The sequence below is a fragment of the Penaeus chinensis genome, chromosome 31 (genome assembly GCF_019202785.1).
Source record: "Penaeus chinensis breed Huanghai No. 1 chromosome 31, ASM1920278v2, whole genome shotgun sequence".
Lineage (NCBI taxonomy): Eukaryota > Metazoa > Arthropoda > Malacostraca > Decapoda > Penaeidae > Penaeus > Penaeus chinensis.
In genome coordinates this window covers 26,370,170-26,387,669 of record NC_061849.1, presented here as the reverse complement: position 1 = coordinate 26,387,669, position 17,500 = coordinate 26,370,170, and the positions used below count along the sequence as shown (strand labels likewise).

Genomic DNA, 17,500 nt, shown 5'->3' with positions numbered 1-17,500 from the left:
GGGCGAGGTAATGGTCCAGACTGAGAGGATAAGATTCATCTGAGAATGCATTTAACCAAGACTAGATCATATTTACAGTGTAACCTTGGTGCTTAAATAGACCAGACCTTGCATGAGTTCTAGTTCAATTCATTTTTAAGTAATTGACTAAAGCTGCTGAACATTTTTCTAGTCTGAATGCACTGCTGACTAATCAACACTACAAATTAGAATTAGGAGATCAACCCTCTAAGGAAATCAACTCTCTAAGTAAGTCCTTGGGGTTAGAGCCTGACCAAGAGGATGTGGAAGGGACTCATCATAGGAGAGCTTACAAACTTTTACAATGATCAAGCTGAGAAAATGGTAGATATATTTTCTCCTCTGAAAGATGATAATGAGTCCCTAAATTTCCACTGCAGAACATTTTTTGGTTACTGTATAGAAATGGCATAAAACATTGTTCTGTTCACCCACATGACAATGTGGGTGACCATAAAATTTTGCATTGCTACAGCATAGACATAAAAGACCACATCACACCAAAGTTAAGTAGTCCTCCTTCCCTGTGGTAGTTAGTTAATTAATTCAGCAAAGGTAAAGTTCCAAAGTCTACTTTCACTTAATAATTCCTTATCACATTACCAAGGCAGCAAACATAGTGCCCATGTAAAGAAACATATTGCTATCCGAGGGAGGTCCTGGGAATCACGTAGGCATTCTATACAAATTATATTATTTTAAAGAAATATAATGATTCATATTGTATATATAAATTTTCTAGAATATTAAATTATGCTTAAATTGACTTTTTCTGTTTTATTTATAAATAAAAAACATTCTAGTTGTGGAGAACCTCCAAAGCACAAGATCAAGATGGAAATTAGTCAGACAAAAATGGTAAAAACCATCTTCTAGGAAGTGTTCTGTTTGCATGCAATACTTACCTCAAATTCTGACAAATGCAAAAATTGACAGAAAAAGTGCAAAGGGTCTTTAGCATGTCTTTTTTATATTTGACAGTGAATTCAGTATATACCAGGTATGTATAATAATCCTCCTCACCTAAATATATGCTCTATACAGTTTCATAAGATCTTTAAGAATCTTGTCCCTTTAGTCACAGATGATATATCATGAAATGACTGTGGTGGACTGAGTAGTGGATAGCACAGTTTTGTTTTGTATATAAGATACAACTATAATATGTTAGATGCCTGATCTTGTGAAGCACCTAACAAGCCAAGCACAAATGGGAGAAATCCCAATGCATGCCAACAACCTGCATTACAAGCCACTGGATTAAAGTCATAACTTAAAAAATTTACAAAAACTTCCACTTGGGAGGACATACAGGGAGTTGATCATCCTGCGGGCAAAGGGATGGTGAGTCCAAGGAAAGTCGTTGCTTTCTGTCCCTCCAAGAACACTGGATGATGCAGTTGCAGCTGCCAATGACCATACCTGTTTGAGAATAAGTGATGTGAGAATGAAGGTGGAAGAAAAAATAATTTCCACATGTATTAATTAACTAATATATCTAAAATCCTACCACAGGAATAAAAAAAAAAGCATATGCACACATGCACACATGCACACACACACACACACACACACACACACACACACACACACACACACACACACACACACACACACACACACACACACACACACACACACACACACACAAGCACAGCACATAAACATACACACACACACAGCCACAGTACAGCAGACACACACATGCACAGGCACATGCACAGGCACAGGCACACACACACAATAATCCATAACACACGCACAAGCACAGCACAGCACAGCACAGCACAGCACACGCACAGCACATGCACAACACACACACACAGCACAAGCATACACACAGCACAAGCATACACAAACACACCTTTAAATAATCTCACAAAAAAAAAAAATTAAAAATAGGCCAGTCCCTTGCCTGCACAAGATCTTTGCGTCCTACTGCTGCTGCTGCATCTCGGTTATGTGTGCAAGTGCCTACCAGGTCGTTTTCATCCAGTCTGCCATAAAGAGAAACAAACAGGAATATACATAATTTTTTTCAAAATCATGTTAGGAAAAAATATAAAGAAAAGAATCAAAGACAACGCTATATATAACACCCAAATTTTGACAGCAAATTCAACCCCAGCTCTGCATCCATTCCTAACCCTACTGCTCTGTGTAAAACTAAATGTCCTTTCTCTTACATGTAAGTCATCCCAAGCTCCTTGGAGAATGGCATGAGACACTTGATGTCATAGAGGAGGACATTTCCAGCCTTAAAAGAGCGTCCGCCTTCATCTTCACTCTTGCCACGCTTGCTCTTCACCTTCTGTGATACAAGAAGATGATGGTTTTGTTTTTATTGCTGTTTATTAAATTCACTATGACAAAGCTTATACTAATTTCAGTTTATAATGTCTGGAGATGATGGTATATAAGAACATGAAAATTGTGAAGACTAATCTTAATAACAAGAAAAGTTCAAATAAAGAATATAATGGTCATTCAACCTGTAAAATCACAAAGACTAATAATACCAAAGAACAGGATGCCTTTCATCTTACAGAGAGCCATATATATTAGAGAGAAAAAAAAAAAATATGAAAAACAAAATGCTAAGTCTTGAACAAAAATTTAAATCAAATTTTCTCTTCCCTTTATGAGTTTGGGATATAATTTCAAATATGTCTAAAATTCATTAAAATTACTCCACAACAAAGAATATCTTAATTTGTAAAATTATTCAAGCCCAACACAAAGGTTTAAATCTCCTCCCAACCCCCAAAAGAAATACCCAAAATTAACAACTATATCTTTCTACTATTCCCCTCACCTTGTCCTGGTAATAGTAATTTGATATGGAAATGTTTTGCTCTGTGGAAGGACTATGGCTGAGAGCACTGTACATGAAGTTATACTTGGGGGAGGTGGGCACTGCACTCGAGATCTGGGGCATGAAGTTGGTGATGTACGCCCCTAGTGCCGAGAGGGAGCGGGGTGTACATGACTCAGTCCTTGAGGAACCCTTCTTCATGAATGTGGGACGTGCAAAACATACCAGCAGTCCTTGGAAGTAAAAAAAATTTTATCTGAGAAAGACTGATTTTTGAGAATGGTTGAGGATGTTTACCCTTTGCTGCTGGGTAAATGCTATACATGTCATGGTGATTTCATTGTTTCTACCCTGCACTAAGGGGATCCCCTTCCCACTGGGTGGGAATGTCAAAATCACCTTGACTTGTACAGCAATCACCTATATGCAAGGAGTTACTGTTGGAGACTTTATGGTGTAGGATGTTAGAGGATGGTTATTATCAGAGAAGCATTTCTACTGACATAAGTTTAAGGAAAATGTGAAACATAGTCATAAGGGAAAACACTAATTACTGTTTCATTTCTTATCTTACACTTTACTGTTTTTTGCTAGTGAACTTGGGCTGTGAAAGAATATTTATACCCTTTTGTGACAGTTAGCTACTGAAAATGGACAGCTATCTATTAATTTTAAAAATGTATATATATGGATGATTCTGCTCAAAACTACAAATTCCACAAAGGACAGAGGACAAATTTGCAATTCTAGTTCTAGTACACAGTATTTTGTCCCTCCTTTATCATGGTATCAGAATCCTATATAATCTGCAGACCTCAAAGTTGATCATTAAAAGAAACATTATATCCAACAGTAAAAATCTGAGAATCAATTATTTCAAACTCCTTCGTTAACCCAATGCCGCCGGGGTAAATTAACAAAAAATGGGGAAAATGCTGTGCCTATTTTCTATATTTTTTTGTGAAATGTCTGCCCATAGATGGCTCTGCTAGTACTTAGCCACAAAGGAGTCAATTAGTAGACCTTGCGACCTTAGGTGATTTGAATTGGCGGGAAAAACTTATTTTTTACTGGTGCTATGAATATCGATGGTGTTATTTTTATTATAAACATTATAATTATTATAATGTTTCTTAACATTAATAACAGCAAAATAAGATAACGTAAAATAATTTGTAAATCAAAGAAAAGGGTGAACGGGCAAGACAGGCAGTACTCCTAACTGGCTCATTGGTGACTTAGTACAAGTATAACAATCAAACAAGTACTAACAGTAGGCATAGCAAGTGTCTACCCGTCGGCAAGGGGTTAAAGAAACTTTTAAAAAGTACATAACAGTATTTGATTAATTACTTATTTGGACTTACCAGCACTGCAAAACCTTGCACCCGATGTCCTAGGGAAAGGCACACTATGATCCTGAAAGCTGCCATAAACTTGCCCAGGATAGCCACCTCCACTTAGTCTTGCCTCAACAGAGTTTACCCTCTCATCCCCCTAAGACATGGATGAACAATTAAATATTTGAAGTTTGTGCTGTATCAGAAAGTTTTCATGGAACATTTCATATAAAAATATTATGTGCAATGAACAAAAAAGAGAGAGAAAAAGAGAGAGAGAGAGAGAGAGAGAGAGAGAGAGAGAGAGAGAGAGAGAGAGAGAGAGAGAGAGAGAGAGAGAGAGAGAGAGAGAGAGAGAGAGAGAGAGAGAAAGAACCTAGTACAACATAATCATGTAAAACATTTTACTTCTCAATGATAACATACCAGTAATGCCTTCATCTGTGCAACAAACACCCTAATACAAGGCTCCAAACATGCCTTCCGCTTCCGCTGGTACGAGCTGGCTGTGTTTTTTAGAACCTGTAAAAGAGCTGTAAATAATCAGCAGTTCCTTCAACTGCAATAAGGTGGAACTCAGGACAGGTATTCCTTGCATAAAGCCCCAAAGTGTTCTTTATATAAATTTGAAAAATAACTTCAACATACCAAATTCACTTACATCATACAACATTTCACCACAAACTAAATCCAATAATAATAACAGACTATACAAGAGTAGTAATACTAGCTATATTTTCACAGTTCAATACAAATACATATACACATATACACACATATTTGCATAGACATACAGAAATATGCAAACATCCAAACCCAAATACCCATACCCACATCCATACCTACACCCCCCCCACACACACTTATACACATACTTATACATAAACTAACACTCACACTCATATTCATAACTATACTCACACTCACACTCACACTCACACTCACACTCACACTCACACTCACACTCACACTCACACTCACACTCACACTCACACTCACACTCACACTCACACTCACACTCACACACTCACACTCACACTCACACTCACATTCTCACACACACACACACACACACACACACACACACACACACACACACACACACACACACACACACACACACACACACACACACACACACACACACACACAGAACCCCATACTGTACCTTCAACAGCTCTGTCTTGCAAGCGTAATCTATAGTAGTACCATAGGAGAACCTGAAGGTGGGAGAGTGCTGGCGAGGATATGTCAGAGGGAAGTTCACAGTGAGACAGACGGTGTGGTTGCCATGCTTAGCTGTTACCTGGCACATCCTCTTCTCTAGCTCAGTCTGCAGGAATATAGACGAAAGAAAGGACAATTAGCAAGTTAGAGAAGACTAAGAAACCAAAATCAAAACTGGTATTTGGAGAGGATACAGAACAAAGTGAAAGCAAAAAAAAAAAAAAAAATGCCATGTCTGTATGTGTGTTTCTTTTTCTGCTAATCTTTTAGTTTGTTTCCTTCTGTGATTGTCATTTTCTTACTCTGCTTGCTTATCCATGTATATCTACAATGTTTGTTTGTTTGCCTGTGTGTAGTGTTTGCATGGCTTTATGCTCAATCACTTGTTTGTATATACATATATGTTTATGTGTTATATATATAAATATATATATACATATATATACAAATACATACATACATACATAAATATATATATACATATGTATACATATATATACATATACATAAATATATAGATACATAAACATATATAGACATATATAAACATATATAAATATACATATATACATATATACATATATACACAACTACATATATACATATACACACATATATATACATATACATGCATATATATACATATACACAAATATATATACATATATATACATATATATCCATATGTATACATGTATATACATATATGTACATAAATACATTCATATACACACATATACATACATATACATACACATACTTAGATATATATACATATATACATATAAGTATAAATAATATACATATATACATATACATATAGACACATATACATATACATTATATACATATAGACATACATATTCATATATATTATATACATTATTTACATATAGACATACATATACTTATACATTATATACATGTATACAAATAGACATATACATATATATATAAATTATATACATATATATACATAAAATGGTATGCATAAATATGTATATATAATTTATATATATACAGGCACTTGGCCAATCTCTAGCTCTTCGTGACAGCTCTGGTCGATCTGCCCAAACCACAACTCCCTAGGGTGTTCTACCGGCCTCTTCCACCTAGGATTGCCACGAGAAGAGACAACCTGCTGGGCAGGGTCATCCATAGGGAAATGAACTCAGAGTTGGTGGTCCAGACTATGCAAGTAATAGGGCTCATACTAGTCTCATGGTATAGCCTTCAGTTGGACACATGGTCCTGCTAACTATATCCTTTGATCTAGCATAGGGACTTGTTACAAAAGGCATTGAGAAGCAACTTCAAGGCACTAGATGGTGTCCAGGTTTCACTTCCATAGAGCAAAACTAGCAGTATCAAGGCCTTGAAACCTCATAGTTTGGTCCTTCTGCATAGGTACCAGAATCTCCAAATGCTCTTGTTGACCGAGTTCATGGCTCCTGCTGCCGGACCAATCCATCCACTGACTTCCTGGTCTGACTGCACTACCATGGTATGTAAAGCTCTCTGTGACTTCAATGTCCTCCCCACTTGCATTTATCAACGGAAAAGATTTCCCTAACAGGGCCCCTGGATCTTGGTCTTGGTCCAGGAAACCTCTAGGCACATAGGATTCGCCTCATTGCTGAATGCATCAAGAGCCACCACCAGAGATGCTAGAGACTTAAATAGGATAGCAACATCATTAGCAATGTCAAGGTCCATGACCTTGTTGCTCCATAATGACTTTAGATAGTAGCTCTGCCCATCATCCTGTCCATGCAAGTAATGAGGTGTTGGTGCAAGGACACAGCCTTGCCTTACTCCTGAGTTAACAAGGAAAAAGCTTGACAGGCTCCCACTACACTTTACATCACTTTCAGTACTAGTATATAGGCTTTCTATTAAACCAATAATCCATGTCAGAATTCCCCTAAGTCTCTGGATCTCCCATACCAATTCACGATGCACCGAGTCTAATGCCTTTTTAAAATCCATGTAGACTGCAAGCAGCCCACAATCAAACTCACAAAGGCATTCCACAATGACTCACAGTGCTAGGATGCAGTCTATTGTGGACTTGCCAGGAGTGAATCCAGACTACTCCAGTTTCTGGTGCCTTAGTAGGTGGTTACAGATCAATTTAAGAATGTGGGCAAAAATCATGCCTAGTATACTGACCAATGTGATGCTACAATAGTTGCTACAGTCCCAGTGATCCCACTTCCCCTTCCAGAGAGAGATGACCACACCACTCAACAGGTCCAGGGGAATGGGACCAGACTGCCAGATGGCAGCCAGAATAGTATGAAAGCCCTGTGCCTTTTGTTCACCTCAACTTTTAGCAGTTCAGCAGGGATATCACATATATCATCAACTTTCCCACCCTTCATCTTATAGATCACCTCTGTAACCTTAGTTAGGGAAGAAGTTCCTCACTGATGGATGGGTCATACATCCAGACTAACTGCTGAGGTCTACCTGGTACAGCTGCTCAAAATGCTCAGCCCAATATCTACAAACTCTAGCATGATCCGAGATGACCGTCCATCCACTGAGGACTGCAGTCATCTGCAAGGGCTTGGAGTTGTTTTCTCAGGACTTGGTTGACAGAATGAGCAATGCGACCATTTCCCATAGCCTTCCAATCAGCTATGTCCAAAAGTACTCAAATTGCTTAAAAATAAAGTAATGACTGAAGGTTCAATAACTGCATTGTAGCATTTGTCATGTTAAGCCCAACCAATAACTATTTAATACACTATCTTCACAATTCTGGTATTGGTCTTGTAACATCATTCACTCATAAGTTGCAGTCACACAGTATGGGCCATACTTGAAAAATTTCCCAGTATCCAGCTGTCAGATCCAGCAAAAAACTCCCAAGTGACTGTTTATCACTATACTTAAGAAGTGTCATCAATACATCAAGCTAAACAATGCCAGTAACTGCAATGTCTTGGATAACCAACATTTGATCATGAGTATAAAACTGATGGCCATAATATGAGGTTCCAAGAAAGTGTTCCTGGGTGCAACCCTGTATAACATATGAAAGCCACACTGATACAGTTTTCTTTATGTATCAATTTCAATAAAGCATGGACTCTAATAAGACACTATTTGGGGTAAATGAACTGTCCAAGTAAATTATCACACTTGTCACAATTTCATTATCAGACCATCTACATGTGCATCATTTCCTTTCTTGTTAACTATCTTCCTATTATTTTTCATTGTATATGGACTTTCCTATAATTCAACTAAGAACTTTAAAGGACATGCTAGTTCTTACAAGACCCATGAGAAATACAAACTCTGTTGACTGGAAAACAGACACAGACAGGCAGACAAACCAACTGCCAGACAGACTAGAAAATAGATATGTGTACATGTCTACACACACACACACACACGCACACACACAATATTACTCACTCACTCACTCACTCTCTGTTTCTGTTTCTCTGTTTCTCTGTTTCTCTGTTTCTCTGTTTCTCTGTTTCTCTGTCTGTCTGTTTCTCTGTCTGTCTGTTTCTTTGTCTGTGTTTCTGTCTGTCTGTTTCTCTGTCTGTCTGTTTCTCTGTCTGTCTGTTTCTCTGTCTGTCTGTTTCTCTGTCTGTCTGTTTCTCTGTCTGTCTGTTTTTCTGTCTGTCTGTTTCTCTGTCTGTCTGTTTCTCTGTCTCTTGCGCTCTCTCGCTCTCACTCTCTCACTCTCTCACTCTCTCGCTCTCGCACTCACTAACTTTCACTCACTCTTTTCCATGGCTCTAAGATATTCTCTCTCTCTCTCTCTCTCTCTCTCTCTCTCTCTCTCTCTCTCTCTCTCTCTCTCTCTCTCTCTCTCTCTCTCTCTCTCTCTCTCTCTCTCTCTTTCATATAATTTTTTAAAATTCTCACCAAAGTTTGGGGGGAGATATTCCCTATAATTAAAAGGTATACTCAATAAAAGTCTCCAGCAGCATTATAAACATTTTATGTACTTTTATATACATACATCACAGCAAATATCACAATTTCTGGCATTTAATCTTCATTAATTCCATGGAAGTATAGTATATTTACCATAATAAGCTTAATAAGCTTAAAGGATGTATTTGATGTAAACATTACAAAAAAACTCCCTTTTGCCCAACTCAATTTAATGGTCTAACCTCATGTGGAAGGAGGCTTCTGCTCTTGTCTTGAAATTAGCATGACACAATTCACATACTTTCCCATCAGACATCTCTCTTTCTCTCTTTACCCCATTGCTTCTTCTGCTTTCAATATTATTCTTCTCACTATTTCTACCCCTCTTCTCCTGATTCTTTCCTTTTCTCCCTGGTCTCCTCCCTGCCCTTGCTCCTCTTCTCTCCAAATTTTCTTCCACATTTCTTGGTTCTTTAACTTTTTTCACTTCCAACTGTGTTCTTTCTACTTTCCTTGTTTTGATTCTAACGGTACTAGCTGTATTGAACTCTCCCAGTGTCGTGATATTGTCAGAAGAACTTCCACCTTCAGATGATACTGCTACAAAAGACCTACTCATTACCTGGCTTGACCTACTGCTATTCATCAGTGACAGAGAATCTAATACATTTTCACTATGGCATAGGAAGTCTTTCTTGTTAAATGGCAAAGCTGCTTGTGCAGGCAAGCTCTTTCCTTTGCCTGAACAAGATTCATCAGTATCTCTATCTATTGGACCTTTGTTCTTGCCTTTTCCTTCATCTTCCACTTTGACACCAACAAAACCAGAACATCCTGTCTCTGGGGCATGGATGGTGAGGACCTTGAGAAGTGCCTCCCCCTGTTCCTCCATCTCAAGACTGGTAATGGCTATGCTTTCCTCTTCATCCTGTGACTCCATCTCCAGTTTTATTGTGTCCTCCCTTCTTAATTGAGTATGCTGTAATCTCTTTCTACCTCTGTGTGATACTGTTCTTCTCTGCTGTTCTTTACCTTCATCCCCTTCATATTTAAGACGTTGCTCATCCACTGAGGACTCATAACAGTCAACAGTATCTGTTCCACTAAAGCTGTCATCATCTACTGGCTCCTGTTTGATGGGAGGATCATATCTGATAGTACGACAATCCACATGGCGAGCCCGAGCAACATGTTCCCGATACTCCCCTCTACTGGTAAATGATCTGTTGCATCGGTGGCAACGATATAACATCTTTTTGACATCATGGAGCGACCCTATATCATCTAAATGAATTTGTTGCTTCTGCTCACACCAGCTGGAAGAGGAAGACCTTGCTCTCTTTCTATCTAGCCCTGATGAGGTTTCCTCACTGTCCTCCACACTCAATTCAGGGGTTAAGGATTCATGTAAAGAATTTATAATATCAACTTTTGAATCTAGACCATCATCTACGCCCACTGGATCATCAACAATTTCTTCATTATCTGTGTCCATATCTGTGGAAGGTATGATAGAATCTTGCCTTACCTCCAATTTTCTCTTACCAATTTGAACTCTTTGGGCCTGCCGGTCTATAGCATTCTTGGGTAGTCTCCCCCTCCGTAAGTGGTCAATAACTAGACGTTTAGACACATACTTATCACTGTATTCCTCTGCAATATCATGGGCATTGAAAAGATGTTGGCGCAGCATTGACAGGTCATCAAACACAGCATTACAGTCATCATGAAAACTGCAGTCATAATAGACAAGGATCCTCTTCTTGCGGCCTGTTTTGGCCACAGAACGGATGGGCTTGTCCGGGAAGTAGTCCCATTCTTCATCCGGATGCCTTTTGCGGTAATGTGCCACCAGGGACCTCTTCTCTCTGTATACCATCTGACAGAAACGGCAGCTGAATTTGTAGAGGTTCTTTATGCGACTCTCCGTGCTGTTTAACTGGGTCTGCAGCCACTGTGCCCTTTTCATCATTGCCCTCTCATTGCGGTTGGGATCCCTGCCTCCTGTCTCTGAGAATCTGTGATAACGGCGGTGGTGGTTCTTTGATTCCACACTCGACTTCAGGAAGATGTTGCATTTAAGGCATTTGTACGCCTTCTCCCCTGGGTGCTCACGAAGGATGTGCCTTGTCATAGAGTTCTTGATCGGGAACTTAGCTTCACAGTAAAAACATTTAAACTTAACTTTCTCCCTAAAAACCTCATCATTTCGCAGGTCTTCAGGAATAAAATATACCAGCGTATCACCCTCAATGGTCATCTCCACTTGTGACATATCAATGCTTGGAGAATCACTCTTATCTTTCCCCCCACCCCCAACTCCTCCACCATTAGTTTTGGCTGACTCACGTTGCAATGAAACCACAAGCATCTTCTCAGGATGTTCACGTTTCTGGTGATAGCGCAACTTGTTGGGGTCTTCAAAGCTGTTTTTGCAGAACTCACAATAGTATGGCATCTTGTCTTCTGGATGGGTTTTCACTATGTGTCTGAACAGTCTGTGTCGCACTTCAGTCTTGAAGGGGCAGTGTGGACAGCTGTAATCCCCTCGTACTGTACGGCAACTATGCATGGTCATCTTTCTGCACGTTTCAAAGATATCATCACAGTACTGGCAGAACCACTCTGGGTCATCTGGATGTTGTTCTCGCACATGGCGTGCCAGAAGAAAACGATACATAAATGCACTACTGCAGTATCGACACTTAAATCTCTTTACAGCTGCATGAATTTGTATGTGCAAGAGCATCTGTGTTTTATTTTGGCATGTCATGTTGCAGATACCACATCGGTGAGTGTAATCTGCAAGTTTGCGGAGCCCCACTTGGGCTGCCTTATCTCTCCGCTCATGCATTATAATGTGGTTGTTATAAGTCCTCTTGTCTGTGAATGTCTCACCACATTTCTCACATTTGCTAGCACTCTCCTCTACATACAGTACATCATGCACCTGCCACATGTGTGTTGTCAAATGCTCCAAAGACAGACACACCTCACTACACTCACCACACTTAAGACTGGATATCTCATGAGCCTTCTGTCTGTGTCTCTTCAGGGATGTATAGTCCTTGAAGCCTTGCCCACACTCTCGACATGTGATAGGACGTTCTCCTGTGTGTAGCCGTTCATGGTACTTCAGGTTAGCTTTGGATCGGAAAGAAGCAGAGCACCTGTCACATTTATATGGCCGCTCATCTGTATGGATGCGCTTATGGATCTGTAGTGGTGTACTGTAATGGAAAGCTTTATCACACTCATCACATTTGTACATTTTCTCTGAATTGTGTGTGACTTTGTGGCTATTTAAAGAAGAGCGAACTTTGTATGACTTATCACATTTGTCACACTGAAAGATCCCTGGTTCATCACTGTGAGGTGCATTGCGTACAGAGATCCTATCATCCTGGAGAAGTCTCACCAGCTTCTGTGGGGTGCAGGGAGCTGAAGCCATTACTAGGTTTTGCTCTGACCCTAAACTAATAAGCACGAAGTTGACCTTCTTTTCATGATAATTCTCCACAGGATCTGTAGGGAGACTAATAGATATCTGTGTATGAGTATCACCCTCAGCTGCCACCAGCTCAACATGTGTGAGGTAGAGTTGGTTACTCAGCATGATTATATTGTCCCCAAGGACCAGCACACCCCCTTCAAGGAGTTGAGGTGCAAGGGATGCACATGCCTCCTCAGGTGGCCCCAGATTATTCTCTTCGCAGTCAGGCAAATACACAAGTTTCGCAGAGACTTGCAGTGACTCATTTTTAGACCCTTTAATGAGAATGGATCCTTCCATAACAGCTGCACTCATTGTGGTTTGTGCAGTAACCAGTGGTAGGGACAGCATCAGGGGTGATGTGTCCATCACCTGCTCTGAAACAACTTCTGCCTCACCCAGAGTAGAGGCTCCAGTGGAAGCCACATCTTCACCAGTGAGCAGGGTGGAGGGGGCAGGAATCTCATTTGCCTCAAGCCCCCCTTCACATTCAACAATGTGTATTACTGCCTCCTCCTTCCCCATATCCACCTCTTTAAGACTAGCAGCTTCAGTAATTGGCACCAGGCTGATCATATCTGAATTGTCTACCAACCATCCCTCCAAATTTTGTGGGGATACCCTCATTCTTTCACTCTGTTTCACAACATGCTCTAAAGTTGTCATCTCACTCTCACTGCTAAATCTAATCCGAAGGGCAGGTTCCTCCCCCATTGAGTACTTATGGCTTTCCTTATCTGTGGCTTCCCCTAAATCATCTGTGTAAGACTTGATCTTAATAATGTGGTTGTTGGGATAGCCTCTGTTACTGGCAACCAATGGTTCTCTCTTCCCATTCTCTAGTTCAAGCAAGTAACTCACGGTGAGTGACTTCAGGTCTCCATCACTAGCAGCACTCACTTCCTGACCTTCATGCATGACCTCAACACTCCTGAATTCAAAGAGACTCTCCCTGTTCTCTGCATCTTCCATCTCTTCATGTTCACTTTGTTTGTTCTCTTCAGCAGTTAGGGAGTTCAAGTCACATGCAGTGAACTGGCGTTCATCATCATCACTATCCAGTTCTTTCACAAAGTCAACTACTGTGTGGACTAGGGCACTCGAGTTCTCTAAATCAATGCAATTCTGTCCAGAAGTTGCATCATTAACACTAGTTTCCCCTTCCTTCACATATGATACCTGTTCCACCAGATTAGCACCCTTTAAGTTGTCTCCTTCCACCAATCCCCCAGGATCCTGAGTCATTCTTTCAGCTCCTCTCATTATGCTGTCTACCTCTTCTTCCCTGCCACACTCCACCAATTCACTATCCTCTTTCTTCAAGATTACATAGTCTCCAGAAAGGTGACATGGCTCTTCAACCAATCCACTGCAGTCTCTTCCACTCGAGATCTCCTCTTCTTTATCCAACCCATCAATTTCTCTTCCTTCTTGACTGATTTTGATCTCTCTGCTTTCCGCCTCCTCCACTTCATTCTGCGGGATTACAGTAGACTCTGGTTATTCCAGCTTAATTATTTTTGAACACAAATTTCCTTACCCTTTACTATCAAAAGTCTTCTTTAAAAATTATATGCTATGCTTTTTTCAAAGATTAAGATGCTTCTAAACAGTTTGAAAATGAGGAGGAGAAAATTCTTATACCAACCAGAGTCTACTGTGTCCCAAAAAAGCCTACTAGTATGTTTAGGAAAATTAATAATGATGCCTACTGTAACAACTGTAAATCCCTAAATCTCAGACAATTCCTCTTCAATTCTTGCTCAACAGCATTTCATTTCTTTCTAAATCTGTCACAAGTAAATATTTCAGCCTATGGCCAGAAGCAAATGTAAAAGTAGAATGACTGATGCATCAATTTATGTATGCATGTATGCATGTGCAAATGTATGTATGTATGTATGTATGTATGTATGTATGTATGTATGTATGTATGTATGTATGTATGTATGTATGTATGTATGTATGTATGTTTGTATGTATGTTTGTATGTATGTTTGTATGTTTGTATGTTTGTATGTATGTATGTATGTATGTATGTATGTATGTATGTATGTATGTATGTATGTATGTATGTATGTATGTATGTATGTATGTATGTATGAATGTATGAATGTATGAATGTATGAATGTATGTATATATGAATATATGAATATATGAATACATGAATATATGAATATATGCATGTATGCATGTATGCATGTATAAGTGAATGTGAATGTATGTATATATGTATGTGTATATATAATGTATGTACATAAGCATATATGTATATATGTATGTGTGTATCTATAATGTATAAATGTATGTATGTATGTATGTATGTATGTATGTATGTATGTATGTATGTATGTATGTATGTATGTATGTATGTATGTATGTATGTATGTATGTATGTATGCACATACATATGTACATACATACATACAGACATGTACATGTATATGTACATATGTATGATTGTACATACATATGTATTTATGTAAAAATGTATATAGGTACACATTTATATACATAAAAATGTACATGTGTATGTGTAGGTGGTAGGTAAATACTTATAAATGTACGTGTGTGCATGTGTATGTGGTAGGTAAATACATACACACATTTAAGCATGTACGTACATATATACAAACATACGTGTATACATATACATACGTACATACATACATGTGCATATGTAAATATGTAAATATACATTATGTATATGTATATATGTATACATGTATATATGTGTGTGTATATAAATAAATATAAATATAAATATAAATATATATATATATATATATATATATATATATCTGCGTAGGTAAGTATGTACATATATACGAACATACATATGTGCATATATATATATATATATATATATATATATATATATATATATATATATATGTTTGTATACATTCATATATATATATGTATATGTATGTATGTATATATGTATATATACATTTATATACATACATATATGTAAGTATGTATATAAGTATGTATATATGTATATATGTAGGCATGTATATATATATGTATATATGTAGGCACGTATGTATATATGTATGTATGTAGGGATTTATGATATGGAGTGTGGGCAACTTAAACATTCTATTACCATCTTGATACAGCATATCAAGTAACAAATAGAAACTGGAAAATAGAAAAAATGCAAAATACACTTATGCAGAAAAAGAGATAATAATATTGCAAAGGGGAGGGAAGGGGTCTTGACTCCACACCGCAAGGAACCAGGATCCAATGGTTTAAGAGAAAATGCGACTCATGGAGTTGAAAATCACTAATTTCAAACAAGTGTTCATAATGTTCCTCAACCATTTAGAAATCAATTCCAAATATGGTGCAAATTTTTAGCAGACATATCATGGCTGTATGACAATTAACCAACTGTCGCTGGGAAAATGTTCTGCTCATTTTAGATTTTTTTTTGAAAAGTCTCTGCACATAGATGGCTCTGCAAGTGCTTAGCCACAAAGGAGTCTATTAGGAGACCTTGTGATCTTAACTGATTTCACCTGTCCTTGAAATAGCAGGAAAATGTTTTTTTTCACAAATAGTACCAATATCAAAGGTGTAATTTTTATTGTAGACATCATAATTACTATAATGTTATTGATTTAGTAAAAGCAATACAAAATAAGGAAATGTTTTAAAAAATCAAGAAGGGTACACAGGTCAGACAGGTTGTACTCATAATTAGCTGATTGGTGACTTAGTACAAGTGTAGCCATCTATGTGTAAAAACAATTAATAAAGTAAACTCACAGTGGGCATGGCATGTATGTACATGCCATGCCTATCAGTTTTGGGTTGATGGGACAGAGGGTCTAAAACCCAGGTGCAGGGTGCAACAGTTGACCTAATATATGGGTAGAATATAGGAGATTTTCACCTGAAATATCTTATCGAATGTTGTTATTCTCAGATTAAATTTAGACTACACTGGACAACTGTTATCAAGGGAAAATGCCAGCAGCATTCTGTCAGAGTGATTAGTGACACATGTGTCAGTTTCTCTCAAGGTATTTAACCCATTGCCGACGGGTACGACGTGTCGACACGTGCTATGCCCACTGTGAGTACTTGTTTGATTGTTTAAACACATAGATGGCTACACTTGTACTAAGTCACCAATGAGCCAGCTAGGAGTACTGCCCATCCCGCCCGTTCACCCTTTTCTTTGATTACGAAATATTTTACGTTATCTTATTTTGCTGTTACTAATGTTAAAAAACATTATAATACTTATAATGTTTAAAATAAAAATAACACCATCGATATTCATAGCACTAGTAAAAAATACGTTTTTCCCGCCAAATCAAATCAGGTACGGTCACAAGGTCTACTAATTGACTCTTTTGTGGCTAAGGGCTAGCAGACCCATCTATGGGCAGATATTTCACAAAAAATAAAACAAATAGGCACAGCATTTTCCTCATTTTTTTTTCATTTTCCCCGGCGACATTGGGTTAATGGTATTCCTCCTCCCCTTGTCCCCTATCCTTCTTTAGAATATATTAATGATTATTTTGGTACATAATTTCTTAATTTTCATCAGTATGATATGCAAAAATCTTTAAAATTAGAAAGAAATAAGATGGATAAACCAATGTCACATCTTTCAAAAGGCATATCTCTGTTCAATAAATTTTTGTCAATGAATATTCGCAGAAAATATAAAATAA

The 17,500-nt window shown here is 38.1% G+C and overlaps 1 protein-coding gene across 4 annotated transcripts in view; it reads right to left on the bottom strand.

Moving 5' to 3' along the window:
* The window catches only part of LOC125041625 (GATOR complex protein WDR59-like), a 47,870-nt gene that overhangs the window by 20,916 nt on the left and 9,454 nt on the right, over positions 1 to 17,500 (bottom strand). For 3 of the 4 annotated variants that reach the window (XM_047636682.1, XM_047636681.1, XM_047636684.1), the window contains exons 12-19: positions 5,345 to 5,509; positions 4,603 to 4,698; positions 4,204 to 4,333; positions 2,837 to 3,069; positions 2,208 to 2,332; positions 1,937 to 2,018; positions 1,334 to 1,443; positions 1 to 20 (exon numbers count right to left, since the gene is read on the bottom strand). The exon at positions 1 to 20 is cut by the window's left edge and continues 104 nt beyond it. In XM_047636682.1, the coding sequence (XP_047492638.1) occupies positions 1 to 20; positions 1,334 to 1,443; positions 1,937 to 2,018; positions 2,208 to 2,332; positions 2,837 to 3,069; positions 4,204 to 4,333; positions 4,603 to 4,698; positions 5,345 to 5,509 (961 nt within the window). Of the gene's footprint in view, positions 21 to 1,333; positions 1,444 to 1,936; positions 2,019 to 2,207; positions 2,333 to 2,836; positions 3,070 to 4,203; positions 4,334 to 4,602; positions 4,699 to 5,344; positions 5,510 to 9,352; positions 14,276 to 17,500 lie in introns of those variants that run through there. The other variant, XM_047636680.1, reaches the window with a different exon arrangement.